Here is a 25739-nt window from a genome sequence, read left to right as displayed (position 1 = left end):
TAAGGTGAAGGGGATATAGTTTCAAGCAAATTCAAGTGTTCTTAAGTGAGGAAAGTGACTAAACTTGAATCTAGTGTGCTGTATGCCAGCTGACTATTTTCCTGATCTAATTTTTCACTGAATTTCTTTGAGAAAACAAGAACAAAAATTTGACATATAGAATATTTGGCCTTGTGGGATTAGCGAGGGATTCAATCAATTGTTGCTTTGATTTGAAATATTTCCGTGGTTTAGCAGGTGGAAAAAAATAATTTACCATCTGAAGAATCATTTTTCTCTCCTTGTCCTTAATTAGCTTGCCCTTTAAGTTTTACACTAACAGTAATTATCTTTGATCTTCTTGTCTTATTTGAACTTCCTAGAAATACATTAAATAAATAAATACATGTTAAGATACTTATTTATTTATTTTTAAGCAATTGCTATTTGTCTCTGGGTTCTTAGCTTACATGTCTTGGTATGGAAAGGTATGTCTCCTTTCATACAGCTTGGAAATGGTTCAGGCTTTTACACTCCTTTTTCTTACTTGTGCCAAATGTTTATTTTGCTGCCTTTAGTAATGCAGAAAACATGGTTCAGTGTTTCCATCTTACCCAGTATCATCACTTTAATAGCTTTTTTTCAAAATAATTAATTTCAATGTAGCAGCATACAATTTTTCACCCGGTATTCCTGCATTCCTTAAGAGGCCAGTATTTTTCCATAGATACTTCCCTTGCTTGCTGTCCTTTGCCAGTCACAGAGGTACAGGCAAAATCACATAAGCTGACACATTAAAAAGTGACACATTTGTAAGATAGCCTCCTTACTTTCCTATCCATAGACCATTTTTCTGCTAAGGATGACACAGAGTAGCATTTTTGTTTTATTTTTGTACAAATGTGTGCACTCATGATGAACCTTAGAATTTTATATTTAAACATTCCTTGTAAAAATTGGTTGTTGTTCTTTCAGCCAGACATATCTGAAACAAAAAGAGTTGTTAGTAGAGTAAGAGGCTTGTGTTGCATGTGTAAATTTGTTATATTCTTGGGAGTGGCAGTTTTTAGTGTATCAAATCAGTGAGCTGTTAATATTACAGATGACTTATTCTGAAATTAAAGCTAAATCCAGCTGGCATGCTGAGATAATAATACTCATCATAACTCTTGATACGATTTTTATAACCCTTCTTTATTATTATTAAACCCTTCCAGCTGTCCATTTACAGGAATCTACTCTGAAGGAATTAGGGCAGGTGTCACCATCTGTAAAAGAGAAAAGAAGTGTAAGCAGTACACAGATGAATGAACTAACACCTGATGCTGCCCTTGGGTCTACTGCTAGATCAGGATTAGAAATAGCTGCAAGTCCGGGTGATCCAGAGTCAGAAGAGGAGAAATCTGAGCTAGAGAAAGCAAGCAAGCATGAAGATGAATCTAGTAGTCTATCTGACAAAGAGAGTCCTGGAGAACATCATCACTTACATCTTTCCAGCTGTCATGAATGTCTGCAACTTGAAAACAGTACTATTGAATCAGTCAAATTTGCCTCTGCAGAAAACATTCCTGAACTTTCTGATGATTACAGTAGCAAACTGGAAGAGAAAAGTAATGACTATATAGTAAGAGAAATAAAAAGAGTAAACCTTGCCGGAAAGCCCCCTAATGTCTTGATTTATGTTGGCTCTGAAACTTCAAAAATGGAATTTGAGCAGGTAAAATCCATCCTTCAGGAATGCATTGATGGAGACAGCTACGCAATCTATCAGTTGTATGAGGAGCAAGTTCTGAAAGCTCCGTGGATTGATAATGCTCTGCTGTTGGTCATTGCCACACAGGAGCCTATTTCTGAGGAAAATCACAAACAGTTCATGAAGTTCTTATCTAAAGGTGGAAAGATTTTAGGATTTTCTTCCTCTTTTACATTTGATGATATTCAAATAAAGAGAAAGAAGAAGCTGAAGAATACTGTTCATGAATTAATGGTCTCTAAACTGGACAACACTGAAATTAAGCTAGATCTTTTGATCAGTGGCTGCGTTTTTGAGGGAATGAAGGAAAATATTGGCAAAGTAAAGCTACTGAGTCGCTTAAATAATGCTGATAAAGATATAGTTATTGTTCATCTGACTTATGGAGACAGTGGAGGAGAAGCCATTCTTTCTCAGGTACTGTATATGTAGAGGTATTAATTGCTTATTGCTGCACTATGTTGTGATATGCTTTAAAAAAAATCATTTGTGCCTGTTGCATACTTTATGGGATGCTTGCTGGGATGATTGAAATGGATGTCTTGGAGAACATACGAGGAATCTGAATGCAGAACAGTTCTTATTTTTAACCTTCCTCAGGAAGTTTAAAGATAAGGAGAAAATGTCCCTGCTTCTCTGTTTCCATGTTTTATCTGTGGGGCTAAATGCATGTAGATCTTGCAGCCTCAGAGTGCGTGGCAGAGAGAGCAGAGATGCATGGTAAATGAGCACCTGCAAGAGCAGAGCTATCCTTTTCTGCACGCTAGGAATTGCATCATGATAAAGCTACATGCTTTCGGACTTTGGGAAGTGGGAGCTGGAAGGCCTGAATTGTTGGTGAACTCAAGGTGAAAGCTTATATTGGTAACAGAAAAAATTGACTTCCTTATGTAACTATGAATTATGGTGAAACAGAGTCAGAAGAGGAGGTAAAATAAAACAAACTTGAAATATGTCTCCATTTAAGTTTTAAGGTAGCCAGCCCCTTTGGAAATCTGTGAGTAGTGACTGAGAAAGTTCCAGACTCTCATAGCTGTATACAATATATAGAAAAACTGTCCTGTAAAATTGTATAATTTCATGCTTGAACAAGTAACTATATGATAAAGGTTAGTCTCTGACTGCACTGAAATGCCACTATTGATTTAGGTCTGCAGGTACTTGTTTGCTAGTACTTTTCCTTTTAGTGCTGTGGATAAACCAAACTACTTAATGGTGTTTTCTTTAGTAGTGTTTTAGTTAAGTTCTAGATGGATGTTAGGTTCATGGATTGGTCTTGATATTCTGTAATGGAACTTTATTCATCTTGTTTTTTATTTATAATCAAAGTTAAATCACTTTTATTATATGTTCTAAAAGTTGACTTGTATGTTTTCAGTCAGTAATGTGTACTTTTGATTTTTATCTGTTCCACTTATTACGTCCTAAGCCTTCCTTCAGGCTGTAAACTCTAAATTCTGCACCAAATATATAGCTCAGAGGATCTCTTATCAGGGTGTGGGGGAGTGAAATAATGACCTAAAATCTTATTCATTCCTTTTACTAGTAGTAATATTGCAGCAACTGGGTGTTTTTCCATTGTTGTGATATTGTAATTTCCATTAAGAAACACACCTCTGCAAAAGGAGAAAAAATTAACCAACTAATAAGTACAAAGGATGATAAGCTTTGTCGTTGTTGTAACTCTGTCTACCTGAATAATATCTGAGGAAGCTTAAATATTCACAGATACCTGACTAAAGTATTGGTGATAGATGGACTGATAAAAGGTGCCCTTAAGTTCACAAAATAAATTGGTACCTTGGAAGTATTCATTTGCTGGGTCCATAATCTGTGCTGTTAGAACAAGTTGAGTTGTGTGCCATTTCCCTAGCAAAACTTCTAAAATGAGCTGGAAGGATTTACATATTTCAAGGTAGCCTCAGCAGGAGCCTAGGTTTTCTTTTTAACATGGCTTTTCACTGTTATATCATTTACCTTACTTTGTATTTTTGCTCCCAAGCAACACATTGAGAAAAGCAGAGCAAGATTTATTTACTAGGAAAGTAATGGGGAAAAAACTTTATAAAAGATGCTAGCAGCTGTTTTTGTCAGTGTTTTAGCTGACAGAGAACTTTTTCAAGAACCCAGACCACTGAAGTTTTAATTGCCTACACATCTGTTAGCATATACTTTTCTAGCAATTACACAAAGCAGAAATATTTGTCAAATTTCTTCAATATTTTCCTCTCCTGACAGTTTATCAGATTAAGTCTGCTAGTGTTTTGGAAACTACTAAACGAAATAACATGTTTATAGCTTTGTGTGGGAAGTTTTACCACCCTGTGCTGCATACTTGTACTAGAAAATTGATTAGATACTCTTGCTATCCATTTCTACAAGTTGCATGATAAAACCTGCTTTGCTGTGCCATTTCAACTGACCCTTCTGCTGCAGTAAAACTTAATACTGCAGTGGGTTTCCCCAGAAGAAGGGCATTACAGTATAGCTTCAGAAAATTAGGTTAAAAGGATTAGAGTGTCATTTTATAATTTTAAATGACTTCAGTCTGGATTTGAAACGCGTTACTACTTTCTCTTCAGAGGACTGACAGCGACATCAACCATTTAATATTCTGTCACAGACTAGTTATTTTCCTTTTTTTCTGTTCTTTTGTTTCTTCCTCTTTTCAGGAGTTTTCCAAGAGCTTCAGTGAAGTAGATCGTATATTGAAAAGGAAGAACATGACTGAAAAGTGCAAGATTGTACAAATGAGCACAGATAGTAGCTTTTGATTCTTCACAAAATGAATGTGCATATGATGGAGTACAAAGACTTGAAATGTCCTGGAACATTTGTTTAAAAAGATTGAGTTTAGACCAGATTTTTGTTCTGCATTTTGTTTCTACTTTCAAACATTTTCTTCAGCCCTGAAGAGTGATTCTCTGCAAAGTATTGCTTCAGGGCTCTTAGTTAACTTTCAGACAGCAACATTTCTTTAACTTCCCTGATAGTAATTTAATTCTTCTGACATTTGCTCAGGCTGAGTTCTGCTGACCTTGTGTAACCCCTGGATAAAACTCTTCCAATGTTGATGTAATTCTGCTCTTGTGCAAGCCATAATGTGGCCAGTATTGCTGTTGTCTCTAGGATGTTAACAAATATAAAATTGGCAGCAAAAGGGAAACTTTAAGTTAGTAAGTACTTACAAGTTTGAACAAGTCCTCCAGGAAAAGACCATTTTATTAAGGAGTATTTTTTATAGATTTCGGAGAAAATTGTCATGTATTAGCAACTGTGATCCCCAAATAGGAAGTTAAAAATGTGCTGGACTCTTCCTCTCCTGGTTTATTGGGATCATAAAGCCCTATTTGTAGATACGATATGATGAAGACATAAGAAATTTGCTTTTAAAGCACATTAACTACACTAGATGGTTAAACAAACATAGTTAGTACAAAGCTATTTTTAGAACTGCTGTGTCTGTTTCTCCTTGCAACTCAGGAATGTATAATAAACCCTTTTTTTATTCCTTTTGCATGTACCCTGCCAGGTGCACCTGGAGTTGGATATCAACTCTATAGATACCCAAACTGAAGATGATTTTAATTCACTTAAGCTGAGCAATACCAAGAGATATGAAGTTTTGAAGGATATCTTGATATCACTTGGCCTGAGTTGTGAACTAAGTGAAACTCCTGTGTTAACACCTGTATATCTACTGTCCTCTGATGAGGTAAGGGTTTCTACTTCTGTTTTGATTGGTTGAAATTTAGCCTACAGGACAAATTCAGTGTTCATTTTAATATATATTGTTTCTTACATTGTTGGTGATGTTTTGATTTGGAAAAGTTTATAGATAGATAAACTATCTCTATAGATATAAATAGTTACATTCCTGCTCTATCACTATTCTTTTACTTGCTAATAGTAGTTTTGAATCTGGTAATGGGGAAACATGGGCTCAACACTTTTCGAATGTATTTGGCTTGTATCTGTTGAGAATTTTAATGTTTATTTGCATTCTTCTGCAATATTGGAACACAAGTCACAAGCTATCTAATTTAAGCTAACTAATTTAAAAGAATTTATTTTAAAAGCAGGTGGAAAGTTCTTTGTATATTGGCAACAAGGATCAACCCAAGTTATAGAGAATGGAATGGCAGACCAAAACTGATGGACCAGAGTGAATGGGAAAGAGTATGTAGCTAGATGATACCCTTCTATCTAGCCTTCTGCTTGAAGCCACCTTGTTGCCAGCACTAGATCAGGTCAACCATTGCCCTTTCTCTGGTTTAATTTTGAAAACCTCTAAAGATGCAGATGCCACAACCTCTCTGTGCAGCCTGTTTCAGTGCTGCCATATCATTCTAAAGAAATTTATTCTTAATGGCCAGCCTGAGCCTCTCAAGCTGAAGTTTATGATCACTGCTGCTTATTATATCATGTAACACTGCTCTGAAGCATTTGGCTCTTGTCATCCTTTTAACTCTTTTACTAGTTATAAGATATTTTTAGATTGTTTCTTAGCCTCTTCTTTGTCAAACTGAATTAGCCCAACTCCCTTATCCTCTTCTTGTTGATCATTTGCTCTGTGCCCCTAATAGTGCTTGTAGTCCCTTACTGGATACAATCCAATTTCTTGGTATTCCCCTTGAAGTTGAGGCCAAAATTGAAACACTTTTCAAATACTGTTACATAAGCACCAAGTGAGATTCCCTTGATGTACTGGATGCAGTCTTTCTAATGTAGCACAGTGTGCAGTTTATATTATTTGCTATGAGAGTTTGCTGAATAGGGCTGTCTGTCCCAGGAGCAGAACTTGGAATTTGTTAAATTTCATGAAGTTTCTGTTGGCTCATTACTCAAGTTCAAGAAGGTTCTCCTGGATAGTTCTGCAATTCTTAATGTTGGCCATCCCCCTAACTTAGTATCATCTGCAAATCTGCTGAGGGTGTGCTCTGTTATCATTCAAGTTGTTGATGAAAATTGAATTATTTGGGCCATGTATAGCATCTTGGAGTACTCTGCCTGTTATCAGTTGCCAGCTGTATATCCAGCAATTAATCAATTGATTTATGTTTTTGAGAATGGGTTATAAGAAGATGAGCTTCAGGATACTTCGGTGATTGAGATGGTGCTGACAGGCTTATAGTTCCGTACTTGTACTTTTTCGCCTTGCTATTCTCCTTTGGAAGATGGAAATAACTTCAGTCTTTTTTTTTTTTTTTTTTTTTTTTTTTTTTTTTTTTCCCAGCTGTTATGGACCTCCTACAAATCCTGTAGTTTTTCATGGATCATATTTGGTGACCTTATAATTGCCTAAGCCATTTTTTTTTCTCTTTTTTCAGAATGCTTGGATGAATCCCACTTGCCCTGTAGATCTGAATGTGTTTGACTTCTCTTGAGTAGTCCCTAATCTGATGATCCCCCTGGTTTCCTTCCCCTTTCTTTCCCAGACTATGACAGTACATGCAGATGTCTGGGAAAAGGCTTTGCCTGTGAAGACCAGTGGAAAAAAAGCATCGAATGCTTCAGCTTTTTCTGCATTGTCTGTCAGTAGGTTGTCTTCCCCATCTGTCAGTGTACTCATGTTTTCCCTGAACTACTTTTTGAAACTAGCAAATCTGGAATCTCTTGTTATCTCTAACATGCTAGTCTTCATCCCTCCTCCTCCATCACTAATCTTAACTCAGGAAGGTGGAAGCCCATTTGGAGTGTAAGTACCCAAGCAATGTTTTTATGTACTTCTGTTAATTACTTGTCTGTCTTTTGCACTGCATGTGTGTGTCCTCTGCTGTGTGTTAGTTCACTGAAAAGCTCCTCACTTAGCCAGGTAGGCCTGCTGAAATTTTTGGTCTTCCTGCATGACAGAATGGCTCATAGCTGAGCTCTCATATATATTTTTTTTTTAAATAAGTTAGATCTTTTGGGCACTCTTCCCCTTCATGGTTGCTTTCCAAGGGATCCTAACTAACAATTCCTTGAATAAGCAGAGATCTGCTTACCTAAGTCTCCTGCTTGTTTTCCAAGCCTTTTTGCATTCTCACGGTTGGTAAATCCGAGGCTGTAACCTGTGACCACATTTGAAACATGGTTTTCCTATTTGTGAGACGTAAACTAGTAAGTTGACTGTTTGTGTGGCAGATAAGAAAACAAAACTAAAACCCATTCAGACTTCTTAACTGATACTAAAGATGTTCTTCTTGGAGTTTATACCTATTTCTTTCCTATGCTCTTGCGGTTTTTGAATTGTATCATACTGTCATACTAGGAAAAAAAAAAAAGTTAGCTAATTTCTATCCAAACTTGCCATCTAGTGGCATATTACAGGTTGCAGGTCATTAAACTGGTCTTTGCAATACATATTGTATAATTAAAGATTATCCCAAAATTTTTAAAATGTGAGGAAACAATAAAACTTAAACTACAGTTTTTCTGTGCTTGTGGGCAGTAATTTATTCAACATGATTTATGCTTTAGCCACGAAATACTTCCAGAATAATGTGTAAAAGGAAGCTGTAACTTGTGTGTAAAAATAACAGTTAATAATGAAGAGAGAGCACATTGAAATGTGAGGCATGTGTTAAGCTTCCTAAGATACATGCAGAAAAAAAAAGTAACTTCGTAAGTTTTACATAAGTTTTTTTTTTTTTTCCTTACTTTTCTAGAGAGTAAAGAAATACCATGAACTGTATCTGACAGATGAGTAATTTGAGAAATACTTAAGTGACTTAAAGATCAGAGTGAATCTGTAGCACTGGAAATGGAGATGGAAAAAAATTGTCTTACAAGTTTTGTATTCTTAATTTTTATCTTTTTTTCTTGTCACCATTTGTCCATATTTGTCCAGTATAGGTCATTGGGATGTATTGGATAGTATATTCCCCCTCGGAAAGAGTCTAAATAATGTCTCTCCCATTGACAAGTTTGTTCTTTTTAAAACAATTTTTCTTATGCTTCTCTGGAATAAGAAATACCATAATGGGTCAACTGATGATCAAGGTAGCTCAATCCTGGATACTTAGGAAAAAGTGGAAGAATGGTAAATGCTCTTTTCATGTTTTCTGAGAGTTGGCAGTTCATGGACTTTCTCTTACGCTGTAAGAAATAATAACTGATTTTGCTCTGTGTTTTCTACTCCATTAAGAAGATTCTAGAGACTTTGACATGTTTCTTACCATCATTCTTTATCCAAATGTAAAAGTTCTAATTTGCTTAGTTTCATCTTTCTAATCTATGCACTTCAGTTTCCAGGAGAACTGCACCCTGTTCTGTGCTGCTTGGTTTCTCTTCCCAAGGCCCTTTCCTCTCATCACTTTTATCAGACCTCTTTCCTGTTACACTGTGGACCTGAAAGAATCACAAAATAGCTGGGGTTGGAAGAGGCCTCTGTAGAGCCTCTATTCCAATATATTTAACCTCATTGTATAGAATGTATTCAACTTTAAAACTGTATAAAAACTTACTCAACTTCATTATCTAAAATAACTTATCTTTCTTCTGCCTGTAATTCCTGAACAATACGTGTCCTTCCCTGTTGTTTTGTTTCTACTAATCATCCCATCAAAACTGTTAGGCTGGTTGGTATAAATTTGGCTGTGTACTAAGACTAATAATTTTATGTCTTCCTGCCTACTCTCTAAGTCTTGAAAGGTGGATTTTTTTTTTTTTTTTGTAGTGTAAATTTAGCAGCTTTTGTGTTGCTTTTGAATTTTGAAGGAGGAGAATTTCAAGTTTTAATTTGTAGATCACAGGGTTATATAATAGCTTAAAGTCACACCTTATTACAGAGATTTAATATGAGCAGAGCTAGCATTAGCTTTCTGAAAATCTTCACCAGAATTTGGTGTACCAAATTCTTCAAGTCCTTTAAAGGACTTTCTAGGGAAAAGGAGGATTGAATTTTCTTTCTGTTTAAGTGTCCAGAATCTCATGTATTGAAAACTCAGGGCTACAGCTTGATGTATGAAGAAATGGGCAAATGTTTAATTATTGTATGCCTAATTAAATTTGAATGGAGTGTGTTTTTCTTTGGGGGTGGGAACTTGGAAAGACAGAGCTTAATATTTCACTTGAGAAGTGAAAGAACTTATAATGCACTTTCTGCCTTTGCCATATGGAAAAATTTTGATTTAGGGTGGAATGTAGATGATTCGGGAAGAAATACTTCAACCTTGACAGTAGTTACTTATATTGAAAATACGCTGTTAAATTTTATCACTCAGGAAAACTACATTAGGAATGGGATGGTCGAGCTTTTAATGTTAAGTAATGTAGTAAATATATTACTTTATGTGGTTTATCCAGGCTAGATTTATGTAGTTGATATTGTTCCAAAACAGAGGCTGAGATTTCCAGCTGTTCTGTATCCAAGTTGGAGATGGAATAAGTTGGAGGCTGTCCTAAATAAGCAGTGAATCTCATTTACTCTTAGCAGTTGAATATCTGTTTCTGAGAGTGGAAATTAGATCACATTTTGACCAGTGTTGGGGAAACATATTTAGATTACTTGCCAACAGAAAGTTGAAGTGACAGATCAAATAAATTGTATTTCTCCATTCTGACATCTCAATTTCTGTGTTGCAGTCTCTCAGATAATCTTATTCCTGGGATTGATTCTCATATCTCAGGGGTTTCAGTTTATTCTTTTTTCTTCTATGTTGTTTTTGTTCTTAAATGTTCACCTGGTCTTTTCTTTATAGGTTCACCTGGTCTTTTCTTAATATGTCTACAGCCTCTACCAGTCTAGAATTGAAATTCTGTCAGTATTTTGTCTTCAAGTTCAAATAAAAGTTCTAATAATTGAATAATGGATGATACTGTCCATCTGATTAGAGGTCTAGAACTTACTATGTCGCATTGTGCTAGACTAATCCTCAGCTAGTGCTAGCCACTGCTGGTGCTGAGTGATTGCTATGACAGTGTGCACATAGATTTTATTTCTGGTCTCCTTTCTTGGAAATAGAGCGTAAGATAACAGGCCTGGAAAATAACAGCACTTGAGGCTACTCTGTATCAGAAGACTTCTTTGCTAACGCTTGCAAGTGTAGCTTGCTTCAGACACTTAAAAATTCAGTTAATTGTGGAAAATCTATTACATTGATACAGTGTTACCACAACAATGAAGGCAGTTTTTGAACCAAGCGTAATATAGTACAAAAGACAGGTTACTTGCTGGTGAAAAGGTTAGTTAAATCTACATGTGCAGATTTAAGTATTGATATTGAAATACACCACTACCCCTCCCACCAGCCCACCTTTCCTTGATCTAGTATAAAATAATTTAGCAAATTGTAGATGTGCACATTGTTGTAAAAAAAAAATTCCATATGATTGTGTTCCTGGGTGAGATCAAAGTGTTGAAACAAATGCTCATCACTGTATGCCTGTTGTCTGGCACCCATATGTTCAGTGGCAGCTTCAAGCATACAGATCTGATTTTTCTGCAGCTTTGCCTTTAAACACTCAGAATATTTACTCTTTCACGTTGCCATCTCAGAGGATAATTTTTCAGACATAAAGGCTAGGATTGTATTTTATTGCTGTAAGTTTCAGCGTAACATTTTGTAGGTTTCTCAGAAACTCAAACCAAGAATTCGCTCCTTGAAAAATGAGAGAGACTTGTCAGAATAGTGTGTGTGTGTGTGTGTGTTTTTTTTTCTCTACCCCTCCATTAGGAAGTATAATACGCCCACACATTTGCCTATCTGAAGCTTCTTGAACTTGACTGTTGACTCAAGCTGTATTAGCCTGAGTCACTTTTTCAGTATCTTCCAACTGGATGGCAGCCAAATGATGAAATGTGATCAGTCTTCGTTGCTTTGGCTCATCTACTAACCATCTTTTAAACAGTATGTTCTCCCAGAATAATAAACAGTCGATAAAAACGTACTGGCAGAAGTCTGAAGCTGATGGTTTTTAACTTTTGTTTATTGGAGACAGAAAGACTACTTCAAGAAGTACAATTGAAAATGTCTCTTAAAATTCAGACTTTCTTTAAAGGCCCACTTTGAGATGCAGAGTACTGTGCTCAAAAGGATAATGCAGTGCAAAGACAACATTGCATATTCAAATAACTTTGGTACGCTATAGTACAGTCAGAATTCACTTAGACCAATTTTGCATGTCTGGAGCTGCAGTTTTAAGTTTTGGCTCTGTGATGCCATCGGCTGTTTGTAAATTCCAAGTCTGTTATGTCAGCAAGGAGAGTATGAAGTTACTTTATCCTAAATAAATCTTTCTTAGAGGATGCGAAATTTGAACTTTCAGCTAACACTATAATGAACATAGATTTCAGGGTATGTTTTGAGACAATTGTTTCTGAAATGTTTCCCTACACATTAATGTGTATTGTAGAACTTGAGATTCAAGTGTGGTATTTCTTTTTCTTTCTCTTTTCTTTTTCTTTTTTCTTTTTTTCCCTTAACTGCAAAACTGCAGAGTGTTTTAACTATCCATGACTTTAGCACTGGAAATTTTTACTAAATTTTTGAGTTTATCCTTATCCAATATTTTGTACTTTTAAGTGAACCCAAAATGTATAATCTACAAAATAGGAGACTGACTTATTTTCTCCTGCCATCCTTAAAGTGCAAGAATCATCCCTGTCTTTTAGCCAGTAGGACAAAAAGCAAGAGCTGTTTGGAAGCATTTATTCCAGAAAAGAAATTTTGTGTTCTACTGATAGCTCAGGAATAACCTGAGAGCTGAAGAAATCATTGAAGAGAAGCACACTGAAAGGATCCTGTTGATCACTGATAAAGTTTCAACGTCCAACGTTTTTTACTTCAGTTAATGTGTTATAAGTATTACTTCAAGTGAATGGTGCATAGTTTTTTAGAATTTTTTTTCTGTTCTTGAAAGCTGTGCCATTCAATTTTTTTTGGATAGGAGTGAAAATGTCTTTTATTGGCAAAGTTACCTTTTTTTTTTTTTTTTTTTTTTTGCTGAAGTAATTATAACGTAGATGCAGCAGAACCAGTAAAAATGTCTTTTTGCTAGAATACCTTGTTCTTTTGGGGGAAACTAATTTAATTTATACTATGTGTAGTATTCTTTTTTTCTGCTAAAAGGTGTGTTTCTTCTAGGCTAGTTACTCAATGCAGTGCATTTGGCAAACAATTTTAGTTCTTGGAGGTAGTGTGGATTTTATCTTTTAAATGGCTTTCTGAAGATCTTATGTGCAAAACCTAGGCAAAGGTTTGAGAACAGAAAGTACTATCAATTCAAAAATATTTGTAGTTGAACTCTGTACGTTTAACTTTTTTTCTATAATAACTTCAAAGTTACCTATTTTCTTGCAAGCTTTTGAAATGTGTGTGTGTGTTTGGGGGGCGGGAAGGGCAGACTTGCTTGTTTTGTTGTGTTTTGTATTTCATTCCCTTTCCTTCTCCCAACAAATTAACCATGTTTTTTCTCACGAAGCTTGTAAATCTGGGACAGTCTGACTGTAAGCCAAAACTAATTCGGTCTAGTAATGGCATTTTAATTTTGCTATATATCTCTGTTAATGTCATTCATTTAAAAGCTATTTGTATCCATATTAGGATTCGAATGAAATTTGCCCCATTCTGATCTTATTGAAGCGAATGGCTGTGGGAGGAATGGCTCTCGCAATCCAGTTATTAGACAGTCAGTAGCTTCTCCTTTCCTTCCTGCTCCATCAGCACTGAAGATAATGAAGGTACATGGGGGACCTCATGCAGGTGAGAGCTCTGCTGGGCAGAGGGATGCAGGAAGCCATGCTGTTGTGAGCTAACTGCAGCCTGGCAGAGGTGTGAGCCTCTGCAGCTTCTGCTTTCTGGCTGCTAGAAGAGGCAAGAAGTTGCCAGGTAGATTCTCTGCAGGTTAAGCACAGGAAAAGGCCAGTGTCAGAAGTGCTGAGGCCAAATAGCATTTTTTGGGCACCAGCTCCATGATAGTGCTAGACATAGGGAGAGAGGGCTCAGAGGTTGAGTTAGATGACTTCCTGAGGTTTAGACTAATGTGTTTGCTTCACATTTATGACTGTTTAGGAGAATGAGTGTGGTCAGTTCCTGTAGTTCACCAAGCACAGGACAATTTCTTAATCTGTGGTAACTTGATTGCACATCTGAGAGGAGAGATGCTCTTTTGTTTTCTGTGCTTCCCCTTGAAGATGGTTGAAGCATGAATGAGGATGGATAGAAAGGGGAGAAGGAAATCTGTGGATGGGAACCAAGTTACCGGAATAGCCTTTAGGTGAAACAAAGTCAAAAACTTACCTTAAACCCTGATTATACCAGAATTGAAACTGCCTATACAGTCTAGTTTGCTGCATTTTTTGCATATACGTGATGTGACCATATTGTTAAGTGACTTGCATTGTTCTTCTGTAGAACAAATAACTCTTTCAGTGAGGGGGGAAAAATGATGTTCTGATAGTGAAAGAGGTCATATAACAGATACGGCGTCTATCTTTGTTTAAATGGATCATAGAATCATAGAATCAGTAAGGTTGGAAGGGACCTCTGGAGATCATCTAGTCCAACCTCCCTGCTAGGCAGGGTCACCTCGAGCATGTTAGACAGGGTTGCATCCAGACGAGCCTTGAATATCTCCAGAGAAGGAGACTCCACAACCTCTCTGGGCGACCTGTGCCAGTGATCCATCACTCTCACAGTAAAGAAATTCCCTCTCACGGTCAGACAGAACTTCCTGTGCTTCAGTTTCTGACCATTGCCTCTTGTCCTGTCACATGGATCGACTGAAAAGAGTTTGGCTGCATCCCCTTGACACCCTCCCTTCAGGTACTTAGACACATTGATAAAACCCCCCCTCAGTCTTCTCTTCCCCAGGCTGAAGAGGCCCAGCTCTCGCAGTCGTTCTTCATAGGTCAGGTGCTCCAGCCTTCTGATTATCTTTGTAGCCCTACACTGGACTGTCTCCAGTAGCTCCATGTCTCTCTTGTGCTGTGGAGCCCAGAACTGGATGCAGTACTCGAGGTGAGGCATCTTCAGGGCTGAGTAAGGGGGCAGGATTGCCTCCCTCCACCTGCTGGCAACAGTCTTCCTAATGCACTCCAGGAGACCATTGGCCTTCCTGGCCACAAGGGCACATTGCTGGCTCATAGTCAACTTCTCTGCAGAGCTGCTTTCCAGAAGGTCATCCCCCAGCTCGTACTGGTGCCTAGGGGGCACTCTGTCCTCTCATCCAGGTCATTGATGATAAAGCTATCAGGATGGGACCCAGTACTGAGCTCTGGATGCAAAATGAGTTTTAATAATAAGCAGTATTACTCCTTAAAATTCCTCTGGTCAGCAGGGAGAAGGATGGATAAAAAGAGCATGTTGGATATCTCTTTCACAATTATACTATTTTCACAACTTTATTTTCGGTAGTGAAATTTCAAAGGGTGAACTGAAGAGCTATTAAAGGGTGAAATTAAAAGATATATCTATACCTGTAGTATCAGTGTAGAAATGGGATATTAACTAACTTTCATGAAGTTACCATTACATCTGCCTTTTCTTTTCTGTTTCTTAAACTGGTCATTGATAACAAGCTTTTTAATGACAGGTAAACTAGATGTTTATGTCCTGATTGCCTTAGTCTTATATGCAGGTTAAATTAATGTATAAACCTGTATACAGCTTTTATCAGTGTAAAAAAATAATAACTAAAACACAGTTATGTCCTCTGAAACTGAGTCCTGATTTAAGAGCATTCTTTCTAATTGGAAAATTTCATTGTTTATACTGGTGTTTGTTTAATGAGACGGTTGCTGTAATTTAATAACCCTGTATCTGTTAATTTTGTTTCAGAAATTTTTTGGAGCACAGGGAATACTTTAAAATAATTTTTATATTAGTCTCTTCTCTCAAGTAAGTGTATCCTGGACTCTTCTGTTCTGCAGAGCAGTGGGGTTTTTTTGTCTTTGCTTTTTTGTTTTTTTATTTTTTTTATATTTTTTTTTCCTTCCACGCAGTTCTAATTACTATTCTGGTTCTAAGAGTTATGTAGGGGTTGGAGGCAAAGCGTGTTCCTCAGCCAGTGGGCTTACTCAGGACATGTACATATGGGGAAGCTAATGAGACTGTTTTTAGTCTTCTCTGAGTGTATGTTAAGAGGGGGGGATGGAGGATCCTTTCTGCAGCTTTGTGCGCTGCTCTTTCCTTCATCATCATCACACTTAGTTTGTGAATCTTTACTAATATCAAGGATGAAATGAACTCTTAGAGGGACAGTGGTCTACAAGAGACTTTACTCCGCTGCTCCATCTCTTCGCGACTAAATCTACCTTGGGGACGTAGAGTGTGATATAATAGGAAATGACAGAGTTGCACTGTCAGTGTAACAGTTGCTTGTATCCTCACCCTGGACCAAGTAAAACTTATGTGAAGGAGGTGCTCCCATCTCACCCCCCCTTTCTTTTCCTTGAGGTCTACTAATGCTCTTTTTGTGTGTAATGATGTGATATATATTTTGTGAGACTTTTGCCTGTTAAGTGTATTGGGGAAGTGTATTGGAGTGTCTTACAAAATGGGAATTTCGTAATAGCTGTTGTCCTACAGGAGGATGGAGGTAGAATAAGCCTGGATAGTATTCTACCTGGAGACAGAGTAAGATGGAGGTGTATTTTAGCACATCTTTTGCCTTTCTCTTCAGCAATCTATTACTCTGTGTGCTTTTATTTGCCTGGTTTCCTAGGAACTGAGATTTATGGAGTTGTGTGTCAATTTTTCAGTAAAATTTTTAAACTTTGAGTTCCAGTCAGTTTGACAAAGGGAAAGTATTCAAAAATGCTGCATTTCTCCTGCAAACTTGGTGAATGTGGTTTTCAAAGCAGCCTTTATACCAAAGCAATCTGTCAGCCTTGCCTGGCAATGAAGAGATGCTAGTGGGATTCCCAGTCTTCCTAAACATAGCTCGGAGGGAAAGAGCTGAACTGTTTCCTTTCCAGGTGGCAGGCCTGGCATCTAGTGAGGAGACAGGAGCTGTGAGGGCCTGGAAGTGTTGTGGTGAAGAAAGGGAAAGAGCATCCCAGGGGAGGGGAGGTAACCCGGCTTGGAAATACAGTGGTACATGAGGCAGAGTGATGCCAGCTTTATGTGTAACTACAGTAAGTGATTTTATGGGGTGTAGCAATGACATTTTCAGTAGCAGATAACTAGATCTGCTGCCTGACATCTAGATTCTTCCTTGTGGCTGAAAAGTGATAGGTGTATGGCAAGGGAAGCAGCACACTGCTGTCACAGAAAGTACAGCAGTGCTGTGTTGAAGTTGCTCCTTCCTCTTGTAACACACTCTGCCTCTGGTCCAACCTCCACCCCCCAAAAAAAAAAAAAAAGGCTGCAGAGGGAGTCTGTTCACATTCTTTTTCAGAGACGAAGAGCTTGCTTGGATCAAAATGGGCCACTAAATTGACATCTTGCCTTGCGAATTTATTTTGTTTTTAAAAGTAGTTTTGTCTGTGACACTGAGAAGCATTTACTTGGCCCTTTTGAGAAAGGAGAGAGAAGCCGTGGGAGATGATGAAGGTATAATACTGTGTGTGTGCAGGGGACATGAAGGAAAAGAAGATGGGGAATTTTGAGCCATGATGCACAGTTATAGGAAACTGGCTTTCCTGGTTCTGCTGCTCAGAGAATGCCTTTTTAACCCCTCTTAGAGTGCAAAATGGCTGCAAAATTGTAAATGGATTTTAAATTAACTTTAAAAACAAATTTTAAGTGTCTAGTAGAGATTGGTTTTCCTAGTTGCTGACTCTATTGTCCAGACTTGAGCTCTTACTGACAACTGAGCTTTGTTCTTGCTGGCTCCTGCAGGGATCAGAAGGCCAAATTGTTATTTGCTTGTTAATACTTGAGTTGTTTGAATTTTTCTTTTTTTTTTGGTCTTCTATCTGGATCTTTTTAACAATTTATGAAAACGATATTGAAGAAAGGCTGGCACACTGCAGGTACATTTGGCGAATTCTCCAGGGAACACTATCTAGCAGTGTGAGACTCCAGTAGTGATTGGAGTCTCTGAATGGCTGAGCTGTAGGAGTGTTGGCATTACATTAAATCGCTAGAAATCCCTATTGTTCTGAAAAGCTGGAAGCAGTTGTGACTTTTTATGCAGCTCCTTTAGTAAGGAAAGGAGTTTTACCACTAGGGGTCACTTCTGAGCTGGTTTTGGAGAACACATAGTTAAACCAAAAATATGGAGGGGGTGAAAAACAACATTTTATACAGTTTGTTGTGTATAAATTTACGTTAAAATGTCTTTGCATGTTTGTGGCAACTGGCTTGTGTAGTACTTACTCAGTTTTAAAACTGCATCCTAAATTCCACAAGAATGAAGGGTGTGTAGTGTCAAAATACAGTAAAATATTTTCAATTAAGAAATCTTTTTGGGGAGGAGGGGTCTCCAATATGTGAAGCAATATTAGGTGGTTGCTTTCTAAAGGTATCTTTTGCTTTTCTGTTTTTTACCTTCAGTGAATACTTATATACTGAAAAAAGAAAATCTGGCAGACATTCCTTTTATGTTTTTAATTGGGAAACACATAAGGTGTTTTCTTTCTTAAGTGATAGTAACAAGCATGCTGTATATCTTGAACAAGAGTGGGTCACATTTATGGCGATAATAGTAAATAACGTGTTGCATTACAATTTGTATACAACTTTTTAACTACACACTGATCTAGTAAATATTTTTAATGATAGTTTGGAAAAAGCAAAGGCCTTTGAGGAATGAAAGAAAATATCTTGTTTATAGTAATATCCATAAAAAGGTTCTTCATGCTGCTGTGAAAACTAAAAGCTAATGCCTTTTGTACTGATTTAATCTTATTGCAGAGTTAGCTCTGATATGAAATTATTATATGCTGGCTTGTAATAAGCAATAATACAAGAGCTTGAAGTTCATGTTTTCTGCTAATTTTTTACTCCTTGAATGTAGGATAGCATCAGGGCTAAGTACTCTCATTCTTAAGCATAGGTCACTCAGATGATATAAGGTATTGCAAGCCAGTGTGCTAGGCTGAATTTTCTTAGTTTGTTTTTCTTTGAGTTTGCAGTGAGAATCTAAGTAATAAAAGCTGAAATCTACAGTGGCAGGCTAAACCAGATTCATGTTGGCTCTGTCTTGTGCAAGCACACATTCTAACTTGATGTGTAGGCTGTAAATAAAGTGAGTAGTCTTGGATTTTGTTTAAGCACTCAAGAATTGTAACTGATAAACCTGGAGTTTGAGTTTGGGGTAGTGCCTTTGAGCAGATTTTTAAGATAGCAAGACTCCAAACACTCTGAAGATCCATGGCAATTTGGCATTGATTTGTTCACAGTGACCTCAGTGGTAAAGATCTGACAAAAGTGGAGTATTTCCAAACTTAAGATTCCCTGACTGTCAGTGGGGTCTGTAGCTAATTTATGTAAGTGAGACTGGGAAAATGAGAATAGGCTTGACATCAGCTGGAATCTTGTGAGATTCTATTGTGTTACCATTGCTCAGAAATGACAATACAGTTCACAAGGAGAAATCATTATACTGGTTATCTAACAATTTAATTATTGCTTATTTCTTGTCTTTATTTTTAAACAAGCTATGGCTAGACTTCAAACGAAGTAAGGATATATTTTAATTAAAGGAAGAAATTGAATACAAATGCATAAGCAACAGGAAATACAAGCCTATCCTTATATATTGCTTTGAAAAAGACAAACCGCAAACTTTATCTGTATTCTAAAGAGTACACTCACCACATTGAGGGCTTTGGAGTATTTCTTCAACTCTTACCAATTCTTTGACAATTTAACTACACAATATTGTTGATACTGTGTGGAAAAAGTTTGTCAACATCAGGAAAAAATCATCCATGAGACAAAGCTTTTTTTTAGATTTATCAAGCCGAATTTATTCTGGAAAATTATGATGGAGTTAATTAGAAGTATATTGAGTTAGAAGACATTTCCAGTATTTTCAGAGAATGTCTTATGCTACATACGTTTGAAGGGGAGAAGACAAAGACTGCGAAAAAATTCCAAGTATGACGTGTGTCAGTAGTTGATAGGAAGAGATTGACCTATGGATTCTGTTGTATTTATCTTTTGACAGTACATTTTAAGAAATGACCTGAGTTTTTTGACAAGTTGAGGAAATCCTGAAATTCCAGGTGCTTTGGAAATGGAATTTGGCATATGATTATCTGGCTGACATTATGTAATTTAGTGAAGAGCTGGTTAAAGAACAGCTGTTAAATAAAATTAGATACTTGAAAGTGTACTATAGTTTCTGCTACAACTCTTAAGTAAAAGCTCTTTTTTAAGCTGAATTTTAGTCTGTCTTTACAACAAGTGGAATGTGGTCCAGTTTAGCAAATCATGATACTCAATTATTTGACAGTTCTAGTGGTGAATTGTAATGGTGGTCCATTCATAACAAAGGAATTATACAGATACTCTCAATTTTTTGAGAAAACCTTACTTCAGTAAATTTTATCCTCCTCCAGTAATGATATCTTTTGTGGAAGTGCCTATATAGCTGAGTCAATCAGAGCACCCTGCATTCCTACAGTTAGATTATACAGACCTGTGCTTTACAGGTTTACATGATTTAATGTTAAGAACTTCAGCCAGTCACTGTTTTATCTGTGCCAACACTTCCTTGTAGATGAGAGGCTCTACAATGGTGAGGAAGATCTGTACCTAAGTGTGGCCCTAAGTCCATGTGTAAACAAGTTTTACTTTATAAGCCACATTAGCAGTCTCAGGCTTTGGAAATCAAGTCAAGTTTTCCTTCTCTACCTCTTCCTTAAAAAGTTTGTAACATAGTAGTAAAGAAAAGTGACACCATCCTAGAGGTAAAGACAGGAGAAGAATAACTCCAACCCTGAGAAAAGCAGAGATGGGAGTTGTTCTACTGTGTAGCTTGGAGCATGCTCCTTGACTGATGGGGATAAGAAATTTTTTTGAGAGAGAAAAACCTCAGGAAGAAGTAATAGTTAATTTAGTTTGATACTGGATGAAAGAGAAGAGAAACACTGTGTGGAAGGGCGAGAGAGGAGAATGGGGGTAATAGCTGAAGAGGCAGAGGTAAGGAACAAAAGATTTGACCATGTAGAAAACAACTTGTGTTACTGCATTTTCTAGTATTCCCTGCAGCTGCTAGTTGTTACAATGCATGTCTAGAAATTATTAGCTATAAAATCTGTGTTACTCAGACTGATCATTTCACTAGGATGTAAGATATGGGATAGCAGTTGATTTTACAGCTTGCTTTATGGAGAGTCGTTTTCCTTACTTATTGTGTATTGTTTCTCAAGTGGGTGGTAGATTGTGTTGTTGCCCTTGCTTAACAGATATTTCAAGTACTATTTTATAAAACATTTCAAAATGTCTTTAACTGATGAAAATGATTAAATTAAAAAATTGCTTTAATTATACACTTAAAGCTGAACTTTAACAGAATCTGTATGTAGTCTGTGCCTCTGTTTTAAGAGAGAGAAATCTTTACTAAATTTACAGGTTTTGGACATAGTGAGAACTAAGATTTGAAGACAGAAAATTATCAGATTTTTCTAACTTGAGATTCTAGGAATGGGTGGATGGACTGCTGAATCTCTTAATAGAAATAATCCTCGGACAGTCCACATCTAGCTTTTCTGTGAGCTTCTCGCCCTCAATATAGATTTTCTGAAAATTAAATACCATATTTTAACTTACTCAGAGAAAGAACCTAAATAAAGGTAAGGTAATTTTGTTTGTTGAGCTCCAAATATGAAGGCAGATGTTGGATATAATGTGCATCACTGGCTGGTGTGTCTGTCTTTCCTTTTCTGTTTTGTCACAATATGTTTTTAGGTATTAAACTTACAAAGAAATTACGACATATTACTTTATAAGTTACCTTCAACATGTGGAGTAGGTCAAAACTTCAGCAGAAAAGATTAGATTATTCTCATTATATTATACATTATATTAATATTATACAATATTGTATTTGAAAAAATTACTTGAAAGGAAGAGCAATATCTAGTCACTGAAAACATATAACTATCTCCTCCATTAATTCATCTGTAAAGAATTGCAACTGTAACTATGCCTAATGTACAAAATGAAGTTTTAATAATTTAAAACATATTAGGATCCTTTTAGTTGTAAAATAGAGAGAACTAGTTTGTGGGATCATCTCTCAGCATTTCTATGTAGTCAAGATTGATGAAATGAATTTTGGGAGATTTCTGAAATTCTTTTGATAAGGAAAAGTAATCAGGTTTTGTTGCATAATCTTAGAGATTTAAATTAAAAATTGCATACCACATGTTTTGACTGTATGACTCATAATGAAATAAGCAATTATCCATGCATTTTTTTGGTCTGGAAGATGCACTTTTTTTTCTTTCCAAAATGGAAACGTTCATATTATGGTTAGCTTACACAGTACAGCTACCTGACAAGAGCAGCAGCTGCAGAGGTAGAGGTTACCTGATTAGTTTTCTATTTTTGACTGCATTTTGTATGTTGATATGTTAGTCACGTTTATTAGTGGAGGAAACAGAAAATACTCTAACTGAAAGCAAATGCTCATTCTTGTTCTTAACTTCTGGGAAACTACCTCTTTCTCTATAAAAAATTAACATAAGCAGTGTAAGCTGCAAATTATCATAACTGTTCATGCTGCATGTTTGAATTCCTGAGGTTTTGTTAGGAATTCCTGAAAACATTTAAAGTTATAGTGTTGTCTTCAGCATATTTCAACAGTTACTTTAAAGGCAAATGTTTGAGATCAGAAGTGTTTTGAACTGGGTTCAAGAGGCAATTTGTCTTTCACAGAAGAATAATCTAATGGAGCTGTGAAGCATATGCATCATCTTTGGCTCAGAAATCTTTATGATGCAGATTGCTAGAACAGGGGATAATTACTTCGTGCTTGCTATAGCCTTCTCTCGTAGGCATCTGCTACTCACTGCTATTTGAGACAAGGTATGGATCTAATGGGACAGTTGTCTTGATAACGGCTGCTACTTTGTCCTTATAATACTCCTTGTTTGGGCATCACTGCCTCTTGAAAAGAGCTGCCCCTTCCTGCTATCTTTTTTTTTTTTTTTTTTTTTTCCCATTTGAAAGAAAAGTTAATTTACTTTTTACTTTTGTGCTCATGGGAAGCTTTTACCTCTACCTATTTTAGCCACAGGCAACATCTGGGAAGTAACAATTGTTTACTATTGCAGTCAAATGACCTGTATGAATAGCTAGCAGTGGTAAGGGTATGCTTTCGTCTCTGCAGCAACCACCTTAGTTTGAAGTTAAGAGCGAACATAAAGTTTCTCTAAGTATTTTCAAGTTTTCTTCTGTCTTAGAATTTTTGATGATCCATTCTGTCTAATGATGGTCTCCACTTTAACAGTTCGACATTAGCAAATAAGACGTTTTGAACTTCAGTAAACCTTACAGCAGTTTATTGCTCCATACAAAATAATTTCCCTGTATATTTGAAGATTTCTCTTCTTATGGATGCATTTTGATATATTGGTAGAATGACACTTTCACAGCACTTGTTGCATTCCTGATCTATGTAATAAACCTAGTTTGGAAAACTGAAAATACACCTTGAACTTTAGATTTGAAATAAAATGATAAGCACTTTATCCTTTGTCTCTTACTGTTTTGGCTATTAGATTCAGAGAACAGAGACCCAAATAATCCCTATTTAACCAAATATAAATTAATCTTTTGATGTCACAGATTGAATATACAGACTTTTTTTTCCCTAGCTTGCGGGGAGTGGTACTGTTCTGGAGATACATTTCAAACTTTTACTTATTTATTCTGCATTTCAGTAGTGATTGAAGCAATTCCTGAAACTTTTTCCCTCAAGGTGATTTGTTTTTAAGAAGTTAACTGTCTGGTTGAGGGATATTAGTCAAGAGCCTTCAACAAAGATGGTTCATACCTAATGAGCAAAAAGTTCATCATTGGAATAGGTACTTGCAGAACTGTTTTTCAGTCGTTGATAGCTTTTACTTCATTTTGGCCAGGTTCTTGATTTTTAAAAGTAAAGGCTAGGTAGAGTAGAGGAATTTTCTTCCTCAGTCCTCCAAGACTGTCTTACCCAGATCTTGACTTGTGGTCAGGGGGATCCTGTTTTTCTTGCCAGCATTACAACAGGGTACTGAAGTTTTGCTTCTGCTATCTTCCTGGGGCCAGTCTGAACATACTAAAGGCACAGATTAACCTGAATCCCTTGGGAACTGGAATCCTTTAGTTTGCAGGCTAATGAGCCAGAAAGAAAAATTAAATTGTTACCTCAAATTAAAAACTTTCACACCTTGCCAGAAGGATTTGGCTTGCTATGCTATTTCAGAGGTATAGCCTGCACTGTGTTCACTGATCTTTGCCATAGGCTGTATTAGTGCTTGTATGTAGCAAGCATTTACTGGTTGCATAGCTTTGAATGAGGTTTTTGTTTGTTTGTGTTTTTTCCCTTGAAAGGTATTTCCTTACCTAACAATACTGTGTTTTAATGGGAAAAGTCTCAAACATGAAACCATATTCATGTTTTATTTCAAGCATACAGTTGAATAGAGTCTTAAAAAAAACGTTTTTTTTGAGCATTGTGGTTAGTTTTCATTAAATGAAGTCTCTTTGGGCTACGTTCTGCATGGAATGTTACCAGTTGTGTTACTCAGCAGAATCTTCTCTGACAGTCGGTCTTCCCCATGCTCTTTCAGTAGGTGGTAGAAAAAATATTCTTAAGCTTGGAGAAAAGCAGTTATCCTCAGAGACAAATCAAGATTAAAAGTTGCCGAAACGAAGAATGTAATTTTGTCCTAAATGCTTTTACCTGCTTATATTTGCTTCCATTGACCATTTTTTATATATCGTCCATCTTGCCTATCTGTTCTGGTTTGCCTCTTCAAGAATGCCTTGTTTCCTAAAGGCATTCCTAAAAGACTATTTCAGCCATGAGTTTTGACTCCACTACATCATCTACAGTACTGTAAGTTTTTTATACCAGTTTAGCCTTCTGGAGTAGAAACTGGTGTCTGTCAGCTGAATAGGAGCTAATTGAGGTGAACTGAGCCCTGGAACAGCTGATGAAAAGTTTGTGCAGATTAAGGAACTTCCTTACCCCTTTGAGGACTAAGTCTGATGCAAGTCCACCTTTAAGTGACAAATTAAATTTTGGACTTTTTTTTCCCCTTCACTTTCCCCTGTTAATCACAGAAATGCTATCAAATGGCTGCTCTCCGAGGCTTTGGCTCTGAAGTTAGTTCCTGAAGCTGCAGGTGTATCAGGAACTTCATAGTTAAGTGAAGGTGCAGTGTATACTTTGCTCACTATTTTGTTTTTTTTTTTTTTTTTTCCTCTGAGAAATAAACTTACCTCTTATGTTCTACTATGGCTTCAATCCCAGTAGAAGAAAGTAAGTTAAGTCTAAAAGAGGCCTGAAAAAAGGAAGAGAATGACACTTCCCATGTTAGATAACATGCAGATAGGATATCTGTACAAGTGTCATGCATCATTCACTTCTGTAGTTTAGCATTATAGTACATGGAAATGAACACTATTTTCTCCCCATATTTTGTAAGAAAAATGTATCAATTTGCAATATGATGAATATTACTGAAGTTTTCTTCTGAGTTCTTCAGTTGATATCTGCATTTTTATATTGCTTTATTAGTGGGTGATATTTTTTGTAAGCATAAATTTAGCTCTTCTGTTAGGCTGTGCTTCATTAAAAGCATTGATTTACTGTTTTTTAAATGTCTTCTTTCCATGCTAATTTTTCTTTTTTCTTAGGATTCTAGATTAACAAGGAGGTCTTACTTAGAGTGAAAATCAGTAATTGTTGTCTTAATATTGTTTTTCTATCTTTAGAGTATGTATACTATCAGTAAAATACCAAGCATGTTCTTATCATTATAACATATATTTCTCAGGAAATGACTTCTTTTTAGAATGCTCTTTTCACTTATTTATTTTTATTTATAAACTTATGTCATCCTGAATAGGTTTTAGAAAGAGTTGTAAAATATATGATAGGTGGTGAACATTAGCTGTACAACTTTATCACAACT

The 25739-nt window shown here is 36.5% G+C and overlaps 1 protein-coding gene across 2 annotated transcripts in view; it reads left to right on the top strand.

Moving 5' to 3' along the window:
• Positions 1–25739, top strand: part of HLCS (holocarboxylase synthetase) — a 127166-nt gene that overhangs the window by 8561 nt on the left and 92866 nt on the right. For both annotated transcript variants that reach the window (XM_062598816.1, XM_062598808.1), the window contains exons 4-5: positions 1197–2149; positions 5265–5447. In XM_062598816.1, the coding sequence (XP_062454800.1) occupies positions 1197–2149; positions 5265–5447 (1136 nt within the window). The remainder of the gene's footprint in view (positions 1–1196; positions 2150–5264; positions 5448–25739) is intronic.

This window comes from Rhea pennata, chromosome 1 (assembly GCF_028389875.1).
Source record: "Rhea pennata isolate bPtePen1 chromosome 1, bPtePen1.pri, whole genome shotgun sequence".
NCBI lineage: Eukaryota > Metazoa > Chordata > Aves > Rheiformes > Rheidae > Rhea > Rhea pennata.
This window is presented reverse-complemented; position numbering and strand designations above follow the sequence as displayed.